The sequence below is a fragment of the Podarcis gaigeae genome (genome assembly GCF_964106915.1).
Source record: "Podarcis gaigeae genome assembly, chromosome: 1".
NCBI lineage: Eukaryota > Metazoa > Chordata > Lepidosauria > Squamata > Lacertidae > Podarcis > Podarcis gaigeae.
Genome location: NC_139678.1, coordinates 93,132,877 through 93,149,588, shown reverse-complemented (window position 1 = coordinate 93,149,588; position 16,712 = coordinate 93,132,877). Strand labels below are relative to the sequence as shown.

The 16,712-nt window shown below is 41.1% G+C and overlaps 2 protein-coding genes across 22 annotated transcripts in view; both read right to left on the bottom strand.

Annotated features, from left to right (window-relative positions):
• The window catches only part of UMPS (uridine monophosphate synthetase), a 54,929-nt gene extending 46,088 nt beyond the window's left edge, over positions 1 to 8,841 (bottom strand). Inside the window, exons 1-6 of one of the 3 annotated variants that reach the window (XR_014565959.1) lie at positions 8,573 to 8,759; positions 7,361 to 7,514; positions 6,117 to 6,785; positions 5,486 to 5,661; positions 4,058 to 4,172; positions 2,428 to 2,667 (exon numbers count right to left, since the gene is read on the bottom strand). Coding sequence is in view for 1 of the 3 variants with exons in the window: in XM_083745702.1 (XP_083601828.1) it covers positions 2,486 to 2,667; positions 4,058 to 4,172; positions 5,486 to 5,661; positions 6,117 to 6,785; positions 7,361 to 7,514; positions 8,573 to 8,707 (1,431 nt within the window). In the remaining 2 variants the exon portion in view is untranslated. Of the gene's footprint in view, positions 1 to 1,843; positions 2,668 to 4,057; positions 4,542 to 5,261; positions 5,662 to 6,116; positions 6,786 to 7,360; positions 7,515 to 8,572 lie in introns of those variants that run through there. The other 2 variants (XM_083745702.1, XR_014565958.1) reach the window with 2 other exon arrangements.
• Positions 8,842 to 10,390: 1,549 nt separating this feature from the next.
• Positions 10,391 to 16,712, bottom strand: part of KALRN (kalirin RhoGEF kinase) — a 523,049-nt gene continuing 516,727 nt past the window's right edge. For all 19 annotated transcript variants that reach the window (XM_083722227.1, XM_083722240.1, XM_083722241.1 and 16 more), the window contains one exon: positions 10,391 to 15,165. In XM_083722227.1, coding sequence (XP_083578353.1) covers positions 14,620 to 15,165 — 546 coding nt within the window. In that variant the 3' untranslated portion in view covers positions 10,391 to 14,619. The remainder of the gene's footprint in view (positions 15,166 to 16,712) is intronic.

The window sequence follows — 16,712 nt, the reverse complement described above, 5'->3', positions numbered from 1 at the left end:
TCTCTGATGGATTTGGTTCTTCAACAAGTACTGCAAGCCAGTAAATAACTGCAGAATGAATATTTTTGCCATTATTGCCACTATTCATCATTAAGTTACAGTACTGCATTTTCTTGACACAGAAGTTTGCCAAGCAACCAGTCTAACAAGAAATATCACCTGATGATCACAACACCAAAGATTGCAACAGCTTAAATGTATAAAAGTCAAATCTAGCCACTTAAAAACCCCCCAATTATTTTTTTAAAAAAGATACAATTAAGAAATTCAAGTTGTTTTATAAACTAGCAGAGGTTAGTTAGCACATCCAGCGCCTGTCTCCCTGTAATTCATTCGCTTCCTCAGCTAGGAATGCCTATGGTATATAATGCAAATGGGTTTTTTTTAATAAAAAAAACAAACAAATTGTGACCTAGTTCTCATGTTGCTAACATATGGAAGGAAGCCAAGGAATGTAAAATTAGAGATTATAGGAGACATTAACCTTGGACACAGATTTCTTTACAGAGATGTGCCTGAATGAAAAGCTTTGTTCTCTTGGCCGCTTCCAAAACCATGCCAATTAAGGCCAAGCACAAATAAATAGTAATGTATGCTAACAACAAGTCCAATCTGAACAAAGGAGGTATGTGCAACAAAACAAAGGAGAACCAGCTACTATCATTTTGTCAAAACAGAACTCCCCTATTTTGTTTACTGAAGTGAAAACACAGTTCTTTTCTGTTAAATATCTACTACTTCAATTAAACAGTTCTTTATACTTGGGACAGCCTTGGACACTTCCCTCTCAATCATCTCCAACTATTCCATTTCAGGAGTATCTATTTTCTCTTCTCTATTTTCTCACACCAACCCATATGAGTGATGCAGGCACATTTAAAAATGCTCTCTGTCTACCACTGCTCTAGGGAAATGTTAAAAGTATGGCTAGACCCATCAACTGTCTTATATCAACACAGATATTACACTGAATACACAGACAATGGCAGAAAGGGGGTGCAACTCAAATAGATGGTAAGAGTAGTGCTGAGCCGACATGAACCTAAAGATGGTTAGGTGAACAGTGCATCTGCATTTGTCTATTTTGTTCCAAAGCAGCACAAATGACAAATATTTCATACAGCAGACAGTTGCTTTCACATTTATATTCCAGCAAAAATGGATGCCAAGCCCTAAACAATAGGTAAGTTTAGTTTCTTAGTTCTTGGCAGTTACTGTGGAAGACCAAACAGTAATAAACGAGTCTATGTAAAGCAGGGTTGCCATATTTCAAACAGTGAAAATCCTTACAAAAAAGTTGTGCTTTTTCTGGCAAGATTGCAAAAAAATTGACATTTTGCAGCTAATTTAAGGAAAAATTGGCCAAATTGGCATTGCCAACATGGGCTGCCATATGTCCAGATTTTCTCAGTTGGGTGATTTCTGCCCAGACACTGCTGACGAATGCGGTATTCCAAATATGTCTGGGAAATTCCGGATGCATGGCAACCCTAAGTAAAGAAACTTTTGAAAGACACAAAGGGTTATAGCACCCTCTGGTGGCTTAAATTTTATACAATGATACAAATTTTTTTAAATTTTTTTTTTAGTCAAGATCTGTAGAATGCAAATATTCACTAGAAGGGCTTGAAATTTACAAAAGCATATATTGACACCCAACTTTGTCTTGTCTGCAAGTGGAACATACTTCTGCTCACAGTGGAACTTGCCCTTCCTCTACTCCAGAGAGTTCGGGACACTTCATGGCAGATTTGCGGGGGCTCAGGGGGAGGAAGAGGATATCCACGCCACTGGGTATCATCCAGAGTATTTAATGTACAAAAAGACCTTCCCATTCTCATACCATTTAAACAGTCTTTTTGAAGTTTACTTTATTGTTGTGACAACCACTGCATTTTACCAGTGAGGCAATTATTAGAGAAGCAAGGATCCTGAATGTGCTTTGAGGTAGCAGATCATTAATGGAATGCATCATCTCCACATAGTATACAAGCATATTAATATCTAAGGCACACAATTCCTGTGCCTGAGCAATATTTTGAAACATATTTCACATCATGATCTAAAGCACCGAATGCTGGATGGAGAAACTATGTGGAAGAGGGCCTAGCGCCCTATCACACTCAGTCCTTACATTTTAACACAACAGAACAGCAACTAAGAACTTTAAACAACTGCAAATGCAATGTGATCAGGATTTGCTCGGCTTCCTCTTTTCTCACAATCTTTATGGCTCTGTGGTTTGCAAAACCACTGGAGTTAAAAAAAAAAAGCCCTTTAAAGTGTTTTTTAAAATGGGATAGCAGACGACACACAGCTGTATGAATTCAGAATCAAAATTTACAATTTCTGTACTGATTCTCAAATAACTTTATAGCAAAATTTTAACATACAACAACATTAGGCAAAATAACAACAAAGAATTACCTTCTCAATCCTTCCTGCTTCTAGAATTTGGCTTGCTTAATGAAACACAGCAGTTGTGCTATTTTTGTGCGCTGACACCAATTCTCTGCAAGTAGCTTTCCCATGCTGCTTTTCTATAAGTCTCTGCTTCATCTGGGCGACTGGGCGCAGATAAGATACCACGGCCGACAATGATGATATCCGAACCTCTTTTACCAATCACTTCCTGAGGACTGAGGTACTTCTGCCCAAGATTATCACCTGCAATGGATCACAATCACAAATATGCTGTGTTATGCTTGCTCTCCAGGAGTTTCCTTCATAAAAGAGTTTCAGGGATGCTGGTGAGCTCCAAAAAGTGTTCCCCACTCTAACACTGGGTACAGATTTATCCTTATACACCTGTACCTCGGTTTAAGAACAATTTGGTTTACAAACTCTGCAAAACTGGAAATAGTGTCTTGGTTTGAGAACTTTACCTCTGTCTAAAAATGGAATCTGAACGGTGGAAGGGCACTGGCGGCAGGAGGCCTCATTGGGGAAAGCGCGCCTCGGTTTAAGAATGGTTTTGGTTTAAGAACGGACTTCTGGAACAAATTAAGTTTGTAAACTGAGGTACCACTGTATTATTAAAATGTTATTAAGTGTGCACAGGAAACAAGCATGCTCTAAAAGGATCTAACCAAGATGAAATAATCAACATCAGGTACTGCACATCAGAGCAAATAATAATAACCAAATAGCACAAAATAACAGTTTTCTTAAAGGGTTATTAACACTGATTAAATATGAAACATAAAGCCTCACTGGCATATCCATGGCAAATATGCCTTGATATTTGCATATAATTTAAAGCATGGCAAGCTTGCATACAAAACAGCAGGGACTGGTTTGCAGCCAAGGCTATGTGTGCAGCGATCCACTCATACAGCAGGACTTCCCATTCCTCTCCCAACAGACCCTTAAGATCTGCCCTGGAGGGACCTCCAGCACCCTACAGTGTAGCTCAGGGCTACAGGGGAGAGTTCCACTGTGCAAGTGGAAACCTGCTGTACTATTATCAGAACCAAGTGACTGACACAAGGAAACATATGTGAGAGATGCAATTTGTCTGATGTTACAAATTCTGAACTTGCATACAAGCACAGATAAGTAGGAAATTATTTCCAGTAACCTTAATGTCCAGTTACAGTTTTCAGTGAATGAAATAAGAAAATACTGGGCAGAGCATTATGAACATTTAGGGAACTTGTATATTGTATTTTATGATACTGTACTTATTTGGCTGCTTCTAGTGTGGAGCAGTTAGTATGTTTTACTCCTACATTACAACTCTGTAAATCTGTTCATCATCTTCCCCACTCTCCTCACTGTAGTACTGTACATGAATTGGACAATTCTGAGTATTTGGATGTGATCTCTCACCCAAGGCTAGGGAATGCAGAACCAGACATACAAATCCAAAGGCAATCTCAATGTTAGGACAGGGAAAGGTATAATCTGAACAGGAACTACTGGGGACTTTGACTGCCTTCTCACCCTCACCAGCATACAAACCAGAAATATTTACGAGCGTACCTCTGAATTATCTCAGTTATTCTGGTATTTTCATAAATATATTGTACCATCAAAGTGCCACAGAATTGCTTACCTCCAGCCAGCATCTGAACACCAGGAGTCAGATGAAGAAATTCAGGTTTGTCAATAATTCTGGAGCCAGAAATAAATCCCAGAATAAAATCTGAGTGTTCCTCAGCCATTTTAACCTAAAGGAAAACAAATAAACAAGAGCAGTTAGAAAATGCTTTACACTCTTGCTCTAAAATGGAGGAACACATACTAAACAAGGTGCTATTATGCAAACACAAAGACTTACAGCCTTAACAAAAGCAAGACAACATGATAAAGAATCAAGAGACTGTACTGATCAGAACATCATACAATCCACTTACCTCCATTCACAATGGATACCATTATCTCATTAGCAAATGAGCATGCCAATCACAAACATAACCTCCTTGCTTCCTTTGTCTTCCCCCATTTCCCTCAATTCCTACCCACACTCCCCCAAGAACTTTGTTTTTCATTTTTCAGCAGTGTAAACTCCCACTATTTTCCCTCAGACATTAATTTCACTGCAGTACAATAATAATAATAATAATAATAATAATAATAATAATAATAATAATAATAATAATAATTTATTTGTACCCTGCAGCCACTCTGGGCGGCTTCCAACAGAGATGAAAAATACACTAAAATGTCACATATTAAAAACTTCCCTGAACAGGGCTGCCTTCAGATGTCTTCTGAATGTCAGGTAGTTGTTTATCGCTTTGACATCTGATGGGAGGGCATTCCACAGGGCGAGCGCCACTACTGAGAAGGCCCTCTGCCTGGTTCCCTGTAACTTGGCCTCTCGCAGTGAGGGAACCGCCAGAAGGCCCTCGGAGCTGGACCTCAGTGTCCGGGCAGAACGATGGGGGAGGAGACGCTCCTTCAGATATACTGGACCGAGGCCATTTAGGGCTTTAAAGGTCAGCACCAACACTTTGAATTGTGCTCGGAAACGTACTGGGAGCCAATGTAGGTCTTTCAAGACCGGTGTTATATGGTCTCGGCGGCCGCTCCCAGTCGCCAGTCTAGCTGCCGCATTCTGGATTAGTTGTAGTTTCCGGGTCACCTTCAAAGGTAGCCCCACGTAGAGCGCATTGCAGTAGTCCAAGCGGGAGATAACCAGAGCATGCACCACTCTGGCAAGACAGTCCGCAGGCAGATAGGGTCTCAGCCTACGTACCAGATGGAGGTGGTAGACAGCTGCCCTGGATACAGATTTGACCTGTGCCTCCATGGACAGCTGTGAGTCCTATGCTGCTACACTTCCATTCTGATCTATTCCAGAGAAAGCACCAGCAAATATTATTTTTGCTGGCTATGTCAAACTGGAGAAACTTATAGCAGCACATTAAAATCCAAGAAATGCTGCTTTTCAAAAGATCTACCCCTTCCTCCCAGATGGTGTGTGTGGGGGGATCTAGACCATTTAAGACATTTTGTTGAGATGAACGCTCCAACTTACCACAGCTTTTGTATAGTCACCAGTGGCCAGCGACCCTTCTGAGCTCATCTCACCGATCAAGAGACACCCTCTCTGTAAAGGATGCCCTATTTCTTTCAATCCCTTAACAACTCCAGGTCCAGGAACAGCATGAGCATTAACTATATCTGACCAGGATGCTATTTTGAAAATACCACCTGAAACATAAATAGACAATGTATCAGTTAAGCGTCTTTTTGGCAATCAGATAACTACTTAAGAGATTAACCAGGGATACCCTTTTCACAACTTTTATTACCACTGTAGAAATATTGTCCAGAGTCATATTTTCCACAACTATCAAGGTCATAACTACACAGTACTATCACAATATGGAATATCAATATTCTATATTTGTTAGCACCCTGTAGGCTAGCCTCAGGCTTGATTTCCTCAGTATTATTTTTCTCAATATAGCATACAATCTGAATAAAAGTCAGCTCAAAAGCAAGGCCCCTGAAGGCTTGAAAATAAAGAGCTAGTTTCAAGTCAGTGAAGGCCACATCAACATTTCAAATTAAGAGTAATAGGAACATATGCAGCCCTATAGAGATATGCAACACGTTATAGGTTAAAAAGAGGAGATAGGGGTTAGTAGTTATGCCAAATTCACCTTCATACTGATGCTTCACAGTATTTCCAATGTCTGCAAACTTGCGATCTTCAAATATCAAGAATTCATGCTTATCTGCAAGTGCTCTCAACTCCTTGGCTATTTCTTGGGTGAAATCATCCAGAATATCAATGTGAGTCTTCAAGATACAGATGGAAGGGCCCAAAGTCGCAGCGAGCTGGAGCAATTCTTTGGAGTTAGTCACATCAGCAGAAAGACACAAATTAGACTGCTTTTTCTCCATCAGCCTGAGAAGTTGTGCAGCGAGGGGATGAGTGTTTGGCAGTTCAGCCCGAGCAGCAAAGCTCATTTCTTTGCACATTCTTTTCACAGGAGGAGTACCATTTTGCTCAGAAGGTTTAATAATATTCTCCTGAATGAATTTTTCTACTCTTGTCACCATCTCAGGAGAAACTTTTTCCTGCTGCTCAAGGATCTTGAGAATTTTAGACAAGGTGCATACTGAGTGTAGGCGTATGCCATGCTTCTCCAACAAGGCTCCCCCTCCTTGCTCTCTATCCAATAGCACTATAGCATCTGTAACCTTCAACCCCTCTTTCCGAAGGGTCTCTGCCGTCTCCAGAACACTTGAACCAGTGGTAACTACATCTTCAATGATCAGACAAGTTTCTCCAGAGTTTATTGTCCCCTCCACAAGACGTTTGGTACCTTTTGAAGCAAAAAAAGGCATTTTTCATTAACCTACCAATACAAACAACAACAACAACAAACAACAAAAACAACCTTGCCAGCTCAACTGAAAATATTGCTACTACAGAGGTACCTCGAGCTACAAACACCTCAGGTTACAAACTCTGCTAACCTGGAAGAGTTACCTCGAGTTGAGAACTTTGCCCCAGGATGAGAACAGAAATCATGTGACAGCGGCAGCAAGAGGCCCCATTAGCGAAAGCACACCCCTAGTTAAGAACAGTTTCAGGTTAAGTACGGACCTCCGGAATGAATTAAGTACTTAACCCGAGGTACCACTGTACTATTAAAAATAACACATGCACTACACCAGTTAATAAAAGCTTGTGGTTAAAACTTTGCACTAAGGCTCCTAAATCACAGGCATGCTATGTACATCAAATTATTACCTTTCTAGAAATGCTAAAACAACAAACTGTATATACAATACCGAGGAAGTTGGAAACTTATTTATTATAAATATTTTTGCTGTCTTGAATATTCATTACTTATAATGCCAATATTATGATCTAGGTAAATTTGATTATTTTTACCATAATCTTTAGCTTCTTTTCGCCGTATAAGCATTGGGATCTGGTTGGTTGAGCAAATGATTGTAGCCAGGGGCAAAGCCGTGTATGGGACCCCGCACACAGTGTCATACTTGATTGCAGCATCCTTTGCTGTTTGAAAAAGGAAACCTGCTACCTGAAAGAAATTGTTATAAATATAAAATAGGTTCTACCATTATAACCAAACATTAATACATTGTCAATAAAATAAGGAAAGTCCACAAAGAATCACCAAAAAGAGAAACCATAAGCACCAAAGATCATATGGATTTCATTTCTTCACATGATGCTTACTTCATCCCCTAAGTATGCTTGTGTTCTTTGCATTTAAGTTGAAGAGCAACAAGCAGTGATAGCTTATTTATTTCCTTGGAAGAATCATGTATTTGTGTGATCTCTGTTGCACTAGTGGGAATCCTTGTGTTGGGTTCCACTAGCCCAACTATTTGGTTGAATATGGCACAAATGATCAGCTATGCTATTGAGTTCTGAGAAGGGTATCCTTTGCAACAATGCTGACAAGACAGATCAATGTTCTTATCACTTTGTGCCCTTCTTCCATCCATATCCCTCTACCTCACCTTCCACTACAGACAATTATGCATGAGGGGGAAAACCCACTCCAACATGTTCCAGGAGTACTACTAGCTGGCAGGATTGTATCATCTTTGACAGCCGCCCTCTTCCCCAGCAACTAGATGACCCTCGTGGTCCCTATCTGATTCTTCTAACACTCTTGCCATGTTTGTTTGCTTGTTTGTTTAAAAGAGGCTTTCCAAATCTCCAGGCATGGCTGGCCTGCAACTCCCCTCAGTCCCAGTCAACATGGTTAGGGCCGGAGGTGATGACAGCTGTTGTCCATTAGTATCGAGGGCGCTAAATTAGAAGAGGCATTAAAGCATTTTTGTGCTGCTGAAAAAGCTCACAGAGAAGCTGACATAAATTCGATAGCAGCAAGCTGCCCCCCGCTTACACCCTTGTAAACCCTTCCCCCCCCCCAAGAGGAGGGGGGGAAACAAGGAGAGGAGAGGCAAACCGGCAAACCCCCGTCAGGACCAGCGGTGCTTATAATGACCCCCAGCTGCAATAGAAACACGAGGCGCTGGTCTCTCGGCCTCCCTCCTCCAACTGCCTCGGCCCCGCCTTCCTCCCTCACGCGCGCCCCGTTCCCGCCCGCCGGCCCGCGGGGCTCACCTTGTTGAGCAGGGCCGGGTGCGACACGATGACGCGCAGGTCGACATAGGCCGGGGAGACGAGGCCGCTCTTGAGCACGAACTCGCCGAAGCGCACCGCCTGCACGCCGTACAGCTCCGAGGCTAACGCTTCCATCCTTCGAGGCTCTCGCGCGCACGTACGGAGAACAGCGCGCGCCGGGTCAGTCGCCGAGTAATGACGCAAGGCGGGGCAACCCTCCTCCGTCGCTAGGAAACGGGACGATTCCTTACGTAGCGCCACGTGCACATGCGCGCTAAGGGGTGACTACTCTCGTTACCCAACCAGACCGACTACTGCATTAGTGGCACCTGGGTTTCTCTTGTATCCTGGCCGGCGCTATTTGCTCGGAAAGAAAGGGGTGCAATTGGTACCGGAGGAGGAGTGAAAGCTGTATATTCTCCGCCTCTAGGAACGGAGAAGGCGGGGAGGCTTGTTTTGCAATTGCTTGAGCTACTACTGCATTAGTGGCACCTGGGTTTCTCTTGTATCCTGGCCGGCGCTATTTGCTTGGAAAGAAGGGGGTGCAATTGGTACCGGAGGAGGAGTGAAAGCTGTATATTCTCCGCCTCTAGGAACGGAGAAGGCAGGGAGGCTTGTTTTGCAATTGCTTGAGCTACTACTACACGCATATTCTGGTGCACGTGTGTCCGGGTGGACGCGTATGGACATCACCTAACAGACACTGGTGTGGAGGCACAAAGCGGCGACCCTCCCACCCCGGTCTCCAGAATAGAGCTGCCCAGGAGAGGAGAGATGGGCGTAGACAGGATTTATGTTGGGGGGGGGCAGGACTTTTGTTGGGGGGGTAGGACCGACGTGATTGGTCAGTTTGTTATTTCTGTTGTTTTACTTGATCTAGGGAGGCAGCTGCCCCCCTTTGCTACGCCCATGCCTTGGAGCGTTTGAGGGGGAAAGCGGTGAGTACATTTAATTTAGGGGAGTTCGAGAAGAGGGCCATGCGCTCTCAGTGGGGGCGCCGCCTGTGCGTCCAAAAGCCAAATAAAAACTCCATCGCCAAAGGAAAAATCCCTCGGAGTGCAGCACTAGAATGGATGGAGGGACGACGACACCACTGGAAGCAACATCTGCGTCGGAAGAATACTGAATAGGGTCCATTTTGAAAGAGAAGCTTCGGGCTTCTCAGGGATGGATAACTTTTTAAACGCAATTGGTTAGTTCAGTTCAGTTATTTTTATTTATTTATTTTCAGCCGCACCCCCCCGGGAGTCAATAATCACCTGCAGGGTCGTTCGGGTTTACTCGCTTCGTAAGAACTCGGGCATTGCTCACATTAAGAACGTCCTCTGTTGTGGACGTTTAATCTTTAGTCTCTGCTAAAAGTTCGGGGTCACACACTACCACCTTTAGCAGTGAGTAACCTGATCAACATAGACCAGTGGAAATTGAACAGTTTTGGTGTGCGTCATGTAGCAAAATTTGTATTTTTTTTTAAAGTAGTGTTAGCAATGTCAAAATCGAATTTGCCCGAACACAGTAGAGCTAATCAATTCTCATTATTTCAAGGTTCATATTACAGTCTTAAAGCACATATGTCAGAAATCATAAATCCTATTTTTAAGGGGGGAAAGTAGTATAGATAACGGACTTTCATTAAGCACCCCCCCTTTCAGTTGTATCTAATGGCTTTACATGGCAGGCAGCTCTCACAATTTCTTCTCCTGTGTTCTCCCCCCCCCCCATATAAGTCAAAATAAAAGCTTGTCTTTATAATATCCGTCTTAATTGATTTTATCAGCAGAATTGCTTTTATATTAAAAAAAATCCCATACTTGAATCTTTTGTATATTGTATTTATAAGGAAGGCAATAGCCTAAAATGTAGATTTTATCATCTGTAGATAACATATATATTTATATATACTGCAGAAGAGTAAGAACATGTGACAGCAGGAAATCACTTTACAACATTACACATGAAGAATCAGAAGTATAAATAAAATATTTACAAAATGTTTTAGAAAACACATATGCATACAAAACAAAATCAATAATAAAATAATGAGATAACACTTAAGGCAGACCAGCAAAAGACTGAAAATGATTAAGGCTGTGGAATTCGTTTGCACCTTGAATTTTTTTAAGCTCTTAATACAATCCCTACCACCACCACCACCACCACCACCACAGAAATGATTGTTGCAAATATTTTTAAAAGTGTATTTTTAGTAGTCTGCTGTGCCCTTTACATGTCTGACCTTATTTTCAGTAGTATACTGTTGAAGTGACATGCTAGCAAAAGCAGACTCAATGGTTTGACAGAAAGATGCAAAAGCACCAGCACTGAAAAAGAGAGCATAAGGATAAGATATGGCTTAAGTAGAACAGATGTTTGTTACTACTAGCTTCAGAGTATAAGCTGAGAAATTACAGAATCCTGGCATGTTAACAGTCACTAGTATAACGATTCTAGAAGCAGTTTGATATTCGACAGTAATTGTATAACCAGCTTGGGGAGCCAAAAAAAGTGGGATCTGACATTTATTCTCTTAGGAAAGCACCATTTTCTGATGTGTCAGTCCATAAACAATCAGCTTTGGGGAGAAACCAGAGCCCTGTGGAGGATTTTCTTCTACAAATGGATAGGAAAGATGTCTTCCATGCAATGGCACACAGATATTCATCTGAGAACTAAGTTGTGTCTAGCAATTCCTAATTACAATCCAATGGTCCCAAACCGTGGCTAGTCACACTTTGTTGCATACAACTACCGGCTGCAGATGACATATCCAACAAAATCAGCAGAGGATGAAGGGCACACATGAACACAGAGATATGCAGCCAGTCTTAAGTTGCTTTGTTACAAAAGATTAAAAGCAAGATTCCAGGAATTGTCACACATAATGCCTAAATGACCTTTGAGCCTCTTGGATGTTATTGATGTTGCTGCAGAAGATAAGACATCCATGGTATTCTGGTTCAATGTAGATTTTACATTCACATTACAAAGCCCTTTGAAGCAAAAACTGCTTTATGCCTGAGAAAACAACTCTCAAGATTTCATGATAAAACAGCAGTCAGTCCTTGTCTTAAATCCTGCCTTTTTGCTTGCCACAGATTCAGGTATTTTCCCCCCCATAGGTGATTATTCCATAGGGATTTTAATGTACCAGAGAGGTTTGTTCTTCAAGGATGCTTAAGTAATCTCTTTTGCATTTCCCCAGAATCACAAAATAACCAAAAGTAGGTACACATTTTGACAGTCACTCTTCCACGTATATGTAGAAGAACAGAACTAGAAAGTAGGTAGGCATTTTTGATGCGGCTACTGCAGCTGAAAAGAACAAGGAGATGTGGCAAAGATCCACATCTATTTCTTTTATTGTATCTAAAAGTTGTGATGCTTTACTGAGGTTGCCCTTGGTTCCAGTGAAGGGATCCATGACATGCAGTCTGGACTCACTATGTTACGTATGTTTATTCAGAAGCAGCACTGGCTCAGTTGTTATCATGTAACATAAAGGAGCTGCCTTGCGCAGATGCTGAAAGCCTGGAAGCAGATAGAGCTGTTTGTGTCGCATGGCCTGTAATGCATCCCTGAACTAGCTCACGGCACTCAGGTGCAGTGGAGGATGCTGCCCCATCAACAGAGCTGACGTCTCCTTGGCTTTTGTACATAGAATGGGGAAAGACACCATCTTGTCCCTTTGCATCTGACATCAACATGTTTTGGGCTGCCCATGCTCAGAAGGAAGTACCCACTGTGTTCAGCGGAACTAGCTTTCCATTAAGTATGCATAGGATTGTAGCTAGCCTAGGTCACACTGAAGCTATTGGGACTACTTAGTTGTGACTAATATCTTCCATTGATTACAGTGGGATTCCGCCATGGGTACCTTGGGCTGGATCTTGGCCGTCGTTTATACCTGAGCCGATATGCTCCGCCTCTGGATGATTGTCAGTGCCTTGAGGAAATTGTAGCAACTAAAAGGAACCTCAAGAGTTGATCCTATCCTCACATTCCTTATTATAACAGTGGGTTGGATGATCACTGCATGTTCATAGTATAACAAACCTCTTGATTAAAAAATAGCAGGAAAAAAGCACTTCATTGAAAAGTTAAAGGACATCAGCTTCTTTCCCTATGGAAAGGTCCTCTGCTTTGTTGAACCACATTTTCTAGCCAGAAAATCTAAGTCAAGTACCTTTCTCGTTTTCTGTACTGATTTGTTGGCTTGTTTCTTGGTTCACCAGACATCAGTGTGTTCACCACCTTTCTTATTACTCTCACTGTAGCAAGAACATTTACAGCTCCTGATTTGATCTGTTTGGGGCTTTGGGCAAGAGAAAGGAGAAAACGGTAAAATACTCCAGGTTAATATAATATGTCAGGTGCCACTGAGAGGCTACAGAACCCTTGTCACTTGGCTACCAGGTTGCCTAACCCTGACAGCTACTTAGGACACAAGTGACTAAAAGATGTGCCAGAATCATTAGTATATTGTGTTCAACAAATGTATGCCAACTGAACAGGCAAAATGAGAGAGCTCACCATGCCTTTGATTATTACTAGGTCCATTGCCACATTGCAGAGTTTATAGAAGATTAGTTGGTGGGATAGAGGAAAAAGTTAACTATGAATTGCTGATTGATTTCTAAATGATTAGGATATGGTCAGTCACTGTCTTGGCACTAAATTCCTCTTGGTGTGAAAAGCTGGACTAGTTCTTACAATATTAATTTGAGATAACTGCAATCTGGAACTATTCAAAAGCTTCTTAGTTTGAAAATACTTTGATGATTTATAAGGGGCTATTAAGTTAGTGGCGTGTTTAGTGCACAATAATGGACCGTTACAATGACTTTTTATATTAATAGTCTTTTTTGAATTGTTATTTAACACCAGAGTTTGGGATGGAACAAATATGCTAGCATAGAAGTTAGGATTCTGGAGCTAGGAAGAGAGATGCATGTGTACAAATATGCAGTAAACTACCAGTCTCACACATCAAGACTAATTTTGAAGCAATAATTGTAAGGATGGACCCACTATGTTTACCACACTTTGGCCAACTTTGGATTGATTTCACAACTGATCAACTTTTAAAACTGAAAAAGGAATAAGATTCCTTTTCATTTTACAGACTATATGAGAATTCAACAAACATTCTGCAATAGAAAAAGTCTTTGACATCTAGTTTACAGATAACAGTAATTATTGTAACATAGCCTTTTCTCAACACACAGGTTTCACAAAAAAGTCTGTACAAGAGCTATAAAAATTTACTTTAAAAAATGTCTCATTGTGCTTCATCAAAACATTTTTTGTTCCAGTGAATTTACCATCTTAGCCGTAGCAGATTGCTACTTTACAGTATGTTAGCTTTGAACATGTGAATGCTGGAGAATCCAAAGGACTTTTGACAAAGGTATACTATGATCCTGACCAATACGGCATACCTAAGTCACTTTACAGGCAAAGCTGACATTATGATAGCACAAGGGCCATAAAAAAACAATTCTGCCACAAGGTTAATTCTTATTGAAGACAAGTGGAATTCTCCTAGTGAAACAGAGCTTCATTAGGACTTGAGGAGCAACTATTTCTGCAAAATCTCGAATCCACTCCAGTGTTGTTGTTTCAGGAAATGCTGACTGTGGAGGGTCAGCCTAGTTTTATTTCTTTACTTTCCGTTGCCTTTCAAATACATGAGTTAAAGTTTAATAAGATCAGCAAGGGTGTCCAGGTCTTTTAGAAGGCTGCCTTTCAAAAGTAAGGCAATGGTGTTTTGGTTACCATTTTCAAATGATGTATTTTTCTAAAATATTCTTCTGTATTTGACATGACTTCATCATTGCAAGATAAGCCACGCGAGGAGTTGCATATGCAACATCTAAAAGCCTCTAGTTCTAACCAGTTAGATAATGCAACTGCTGGAAAAGTACATACACTTTCTTTGACATCACATCAACTAGAATACTTTACACAGACATAAAGAGAGAGATTCCACCTTCTCTCTTTTCACACGCCACGGTGCTTCAGTGTCAAATCAAGGTACTTGTATTGCATTATATTCCTGGGTTCATCCTGCTCATTATGAAACTCTTAACATTGGGAATTGGCCGCACATCAAACTGGTGTTTGCGGCGTTCAATGAAGCTGGATAGGCGTGAGGTATCCAGTGGGATTTTGGAATAGCTGCCGTTGTGAAACTGCAGCCAAGGGTGCTGCAGACAAGTGGCTGCTGTTGGCCGCCTCCTGAAGTCTTCCTGAAGGATGACAGTGATGAAGTCTCTGGCAGCATGGCTTACATCACAGAAGTACTCATTGGGAAAGCTGAAGTCCACTCGGCACACATTGATGCAAGTCTCCTCCCTGCTTTCATCCAGAAAGGGGGACACACCACTCAGCATGACATAGGTGAGCACACCCAGGCTCCAAATATCCGTGCCCAGTGAAACAGGAGCACCTTGGATAACTTCTGGAGCAGCAAATTCAGGGTTTCCAAGGAGATGATGAACATGGTAATGGCCAGTGATTTGAACAGCATCTTCCAGGTCTATTAGCTTAACGCGAGGCACTGGGATCCGCAAGTCAATGAGCAAATTTTCTGGCTGTGGAGAGCAAGGATAAAAAAAGGTTCCATTGTTCATTGCTTTTGTATTATAAATCAGTTTAAGCCAACATTTATCACATTTACAGCCTGCCTGCCTTCCACCACAGAACCCAGGACAGTGTATTTGTGGTTCCTGTGGTCCTTCAGATCATATATTCTTTTGCTTTTCCTGTTAAGGAAAAAAAATGTACCAACAATGTATGTGCTGGCACTTCTTCAGAACACACATGTCCCAAGTGAAGTACTATAAGTATTTGCTCAGCTAGTTTGGAGGCTTTACATTTTGGTACCTACAGAGCATTTCAGTGAATATTTGCTCAGAAGTAAGTTCCACTGTGTTCAATAAGCCTCACTTTCATGTATAGAGGATTGCAGCCTTAATTATAATATTAGATTGACCACCCAGCAAAGCACCATGCACAATGCACAAACTTGAGTGAAAAGTTTCAATGGATACCAGCTGAAGGATAGAGACATTTTGAAACTTGTCTACATTGGAGTACAATGATGTTTAAAACAAAAGGCACTACAGGAGGCCAGCCTGTAAGATGTACAGGCCACAACTGCCCACTAGGTAGAGGTGGGTGAATGGTAAACATCATGTACAACCTTACAGAAAATATTTTACATCTTAGATTTATGCAGATATAAGTTCATGTCTGAGTAGTAGTTTGAGAAAAAACCTAGTTAAGCAGAAAAGGCAACAAAACTGCTATAAACCAACACTGTGTATGTTTTGAGTTGCAGTGCAGACATGTAGACAGTCTGGTTACTCAGGCCATTTCACTAAAAAACAAGAATAAGCCTCTGTTGCACTGCTTATTCCTTGTGCATATGTTGCTGAAGTATCCATCTTTCACAATATTCTGAGCCAGTCTAAGGAAGGATTTAAGCTTCATGTAAGCAACATATAAATTAGCTTTATGTTTACATCTCTATCAAGGTATAAGCAAAGTTATGTGGACAAATGAAATGAGATCTCATCATCCCCCTCCACACCCCCTCCCAATTGCACATTTTTCAACAAGGAGCTTTTGTATGAAAGGAAGGAAAGAACTGGCATGTTGGATCTTTGTGGGAAAACATTGAAGATGTATGTGAGTTATACGCAGTTATTTTTTTCTGAGGGGACGCAGGAGTATGCATACCCCAAAACATTTTGTGAAGTTTTGCACTTTAATGTATTTCTTTTTCCCAATTTGAACTATAAAATGGTGATTTTCTTGAGTCAAAATGAGAGTAACCCTAAAGGCTTTTTTTTAAAAAAAAAGAAAAAAGGCACTGGTTATATGTCATTTGTTAATGACAAGATATTAAAACAGAAAAAATGACATCCTGTAAGTGAATTCTCAGAACTGCTTGGAATTTTTTTCAAAATTTGGACCAGATGCCTTCATCACAAATATGGCTATAAAGAAGTAGTTGAAAGAAGGACAGATTAGTGACACAAAACAGGTACTTTAAAGTGTTTTCATTATAGGTAGATTGTCTCTTCACCTGAATTTAGAATAGACTGAATGCTTGGAATTCACCATGATAGAGAGA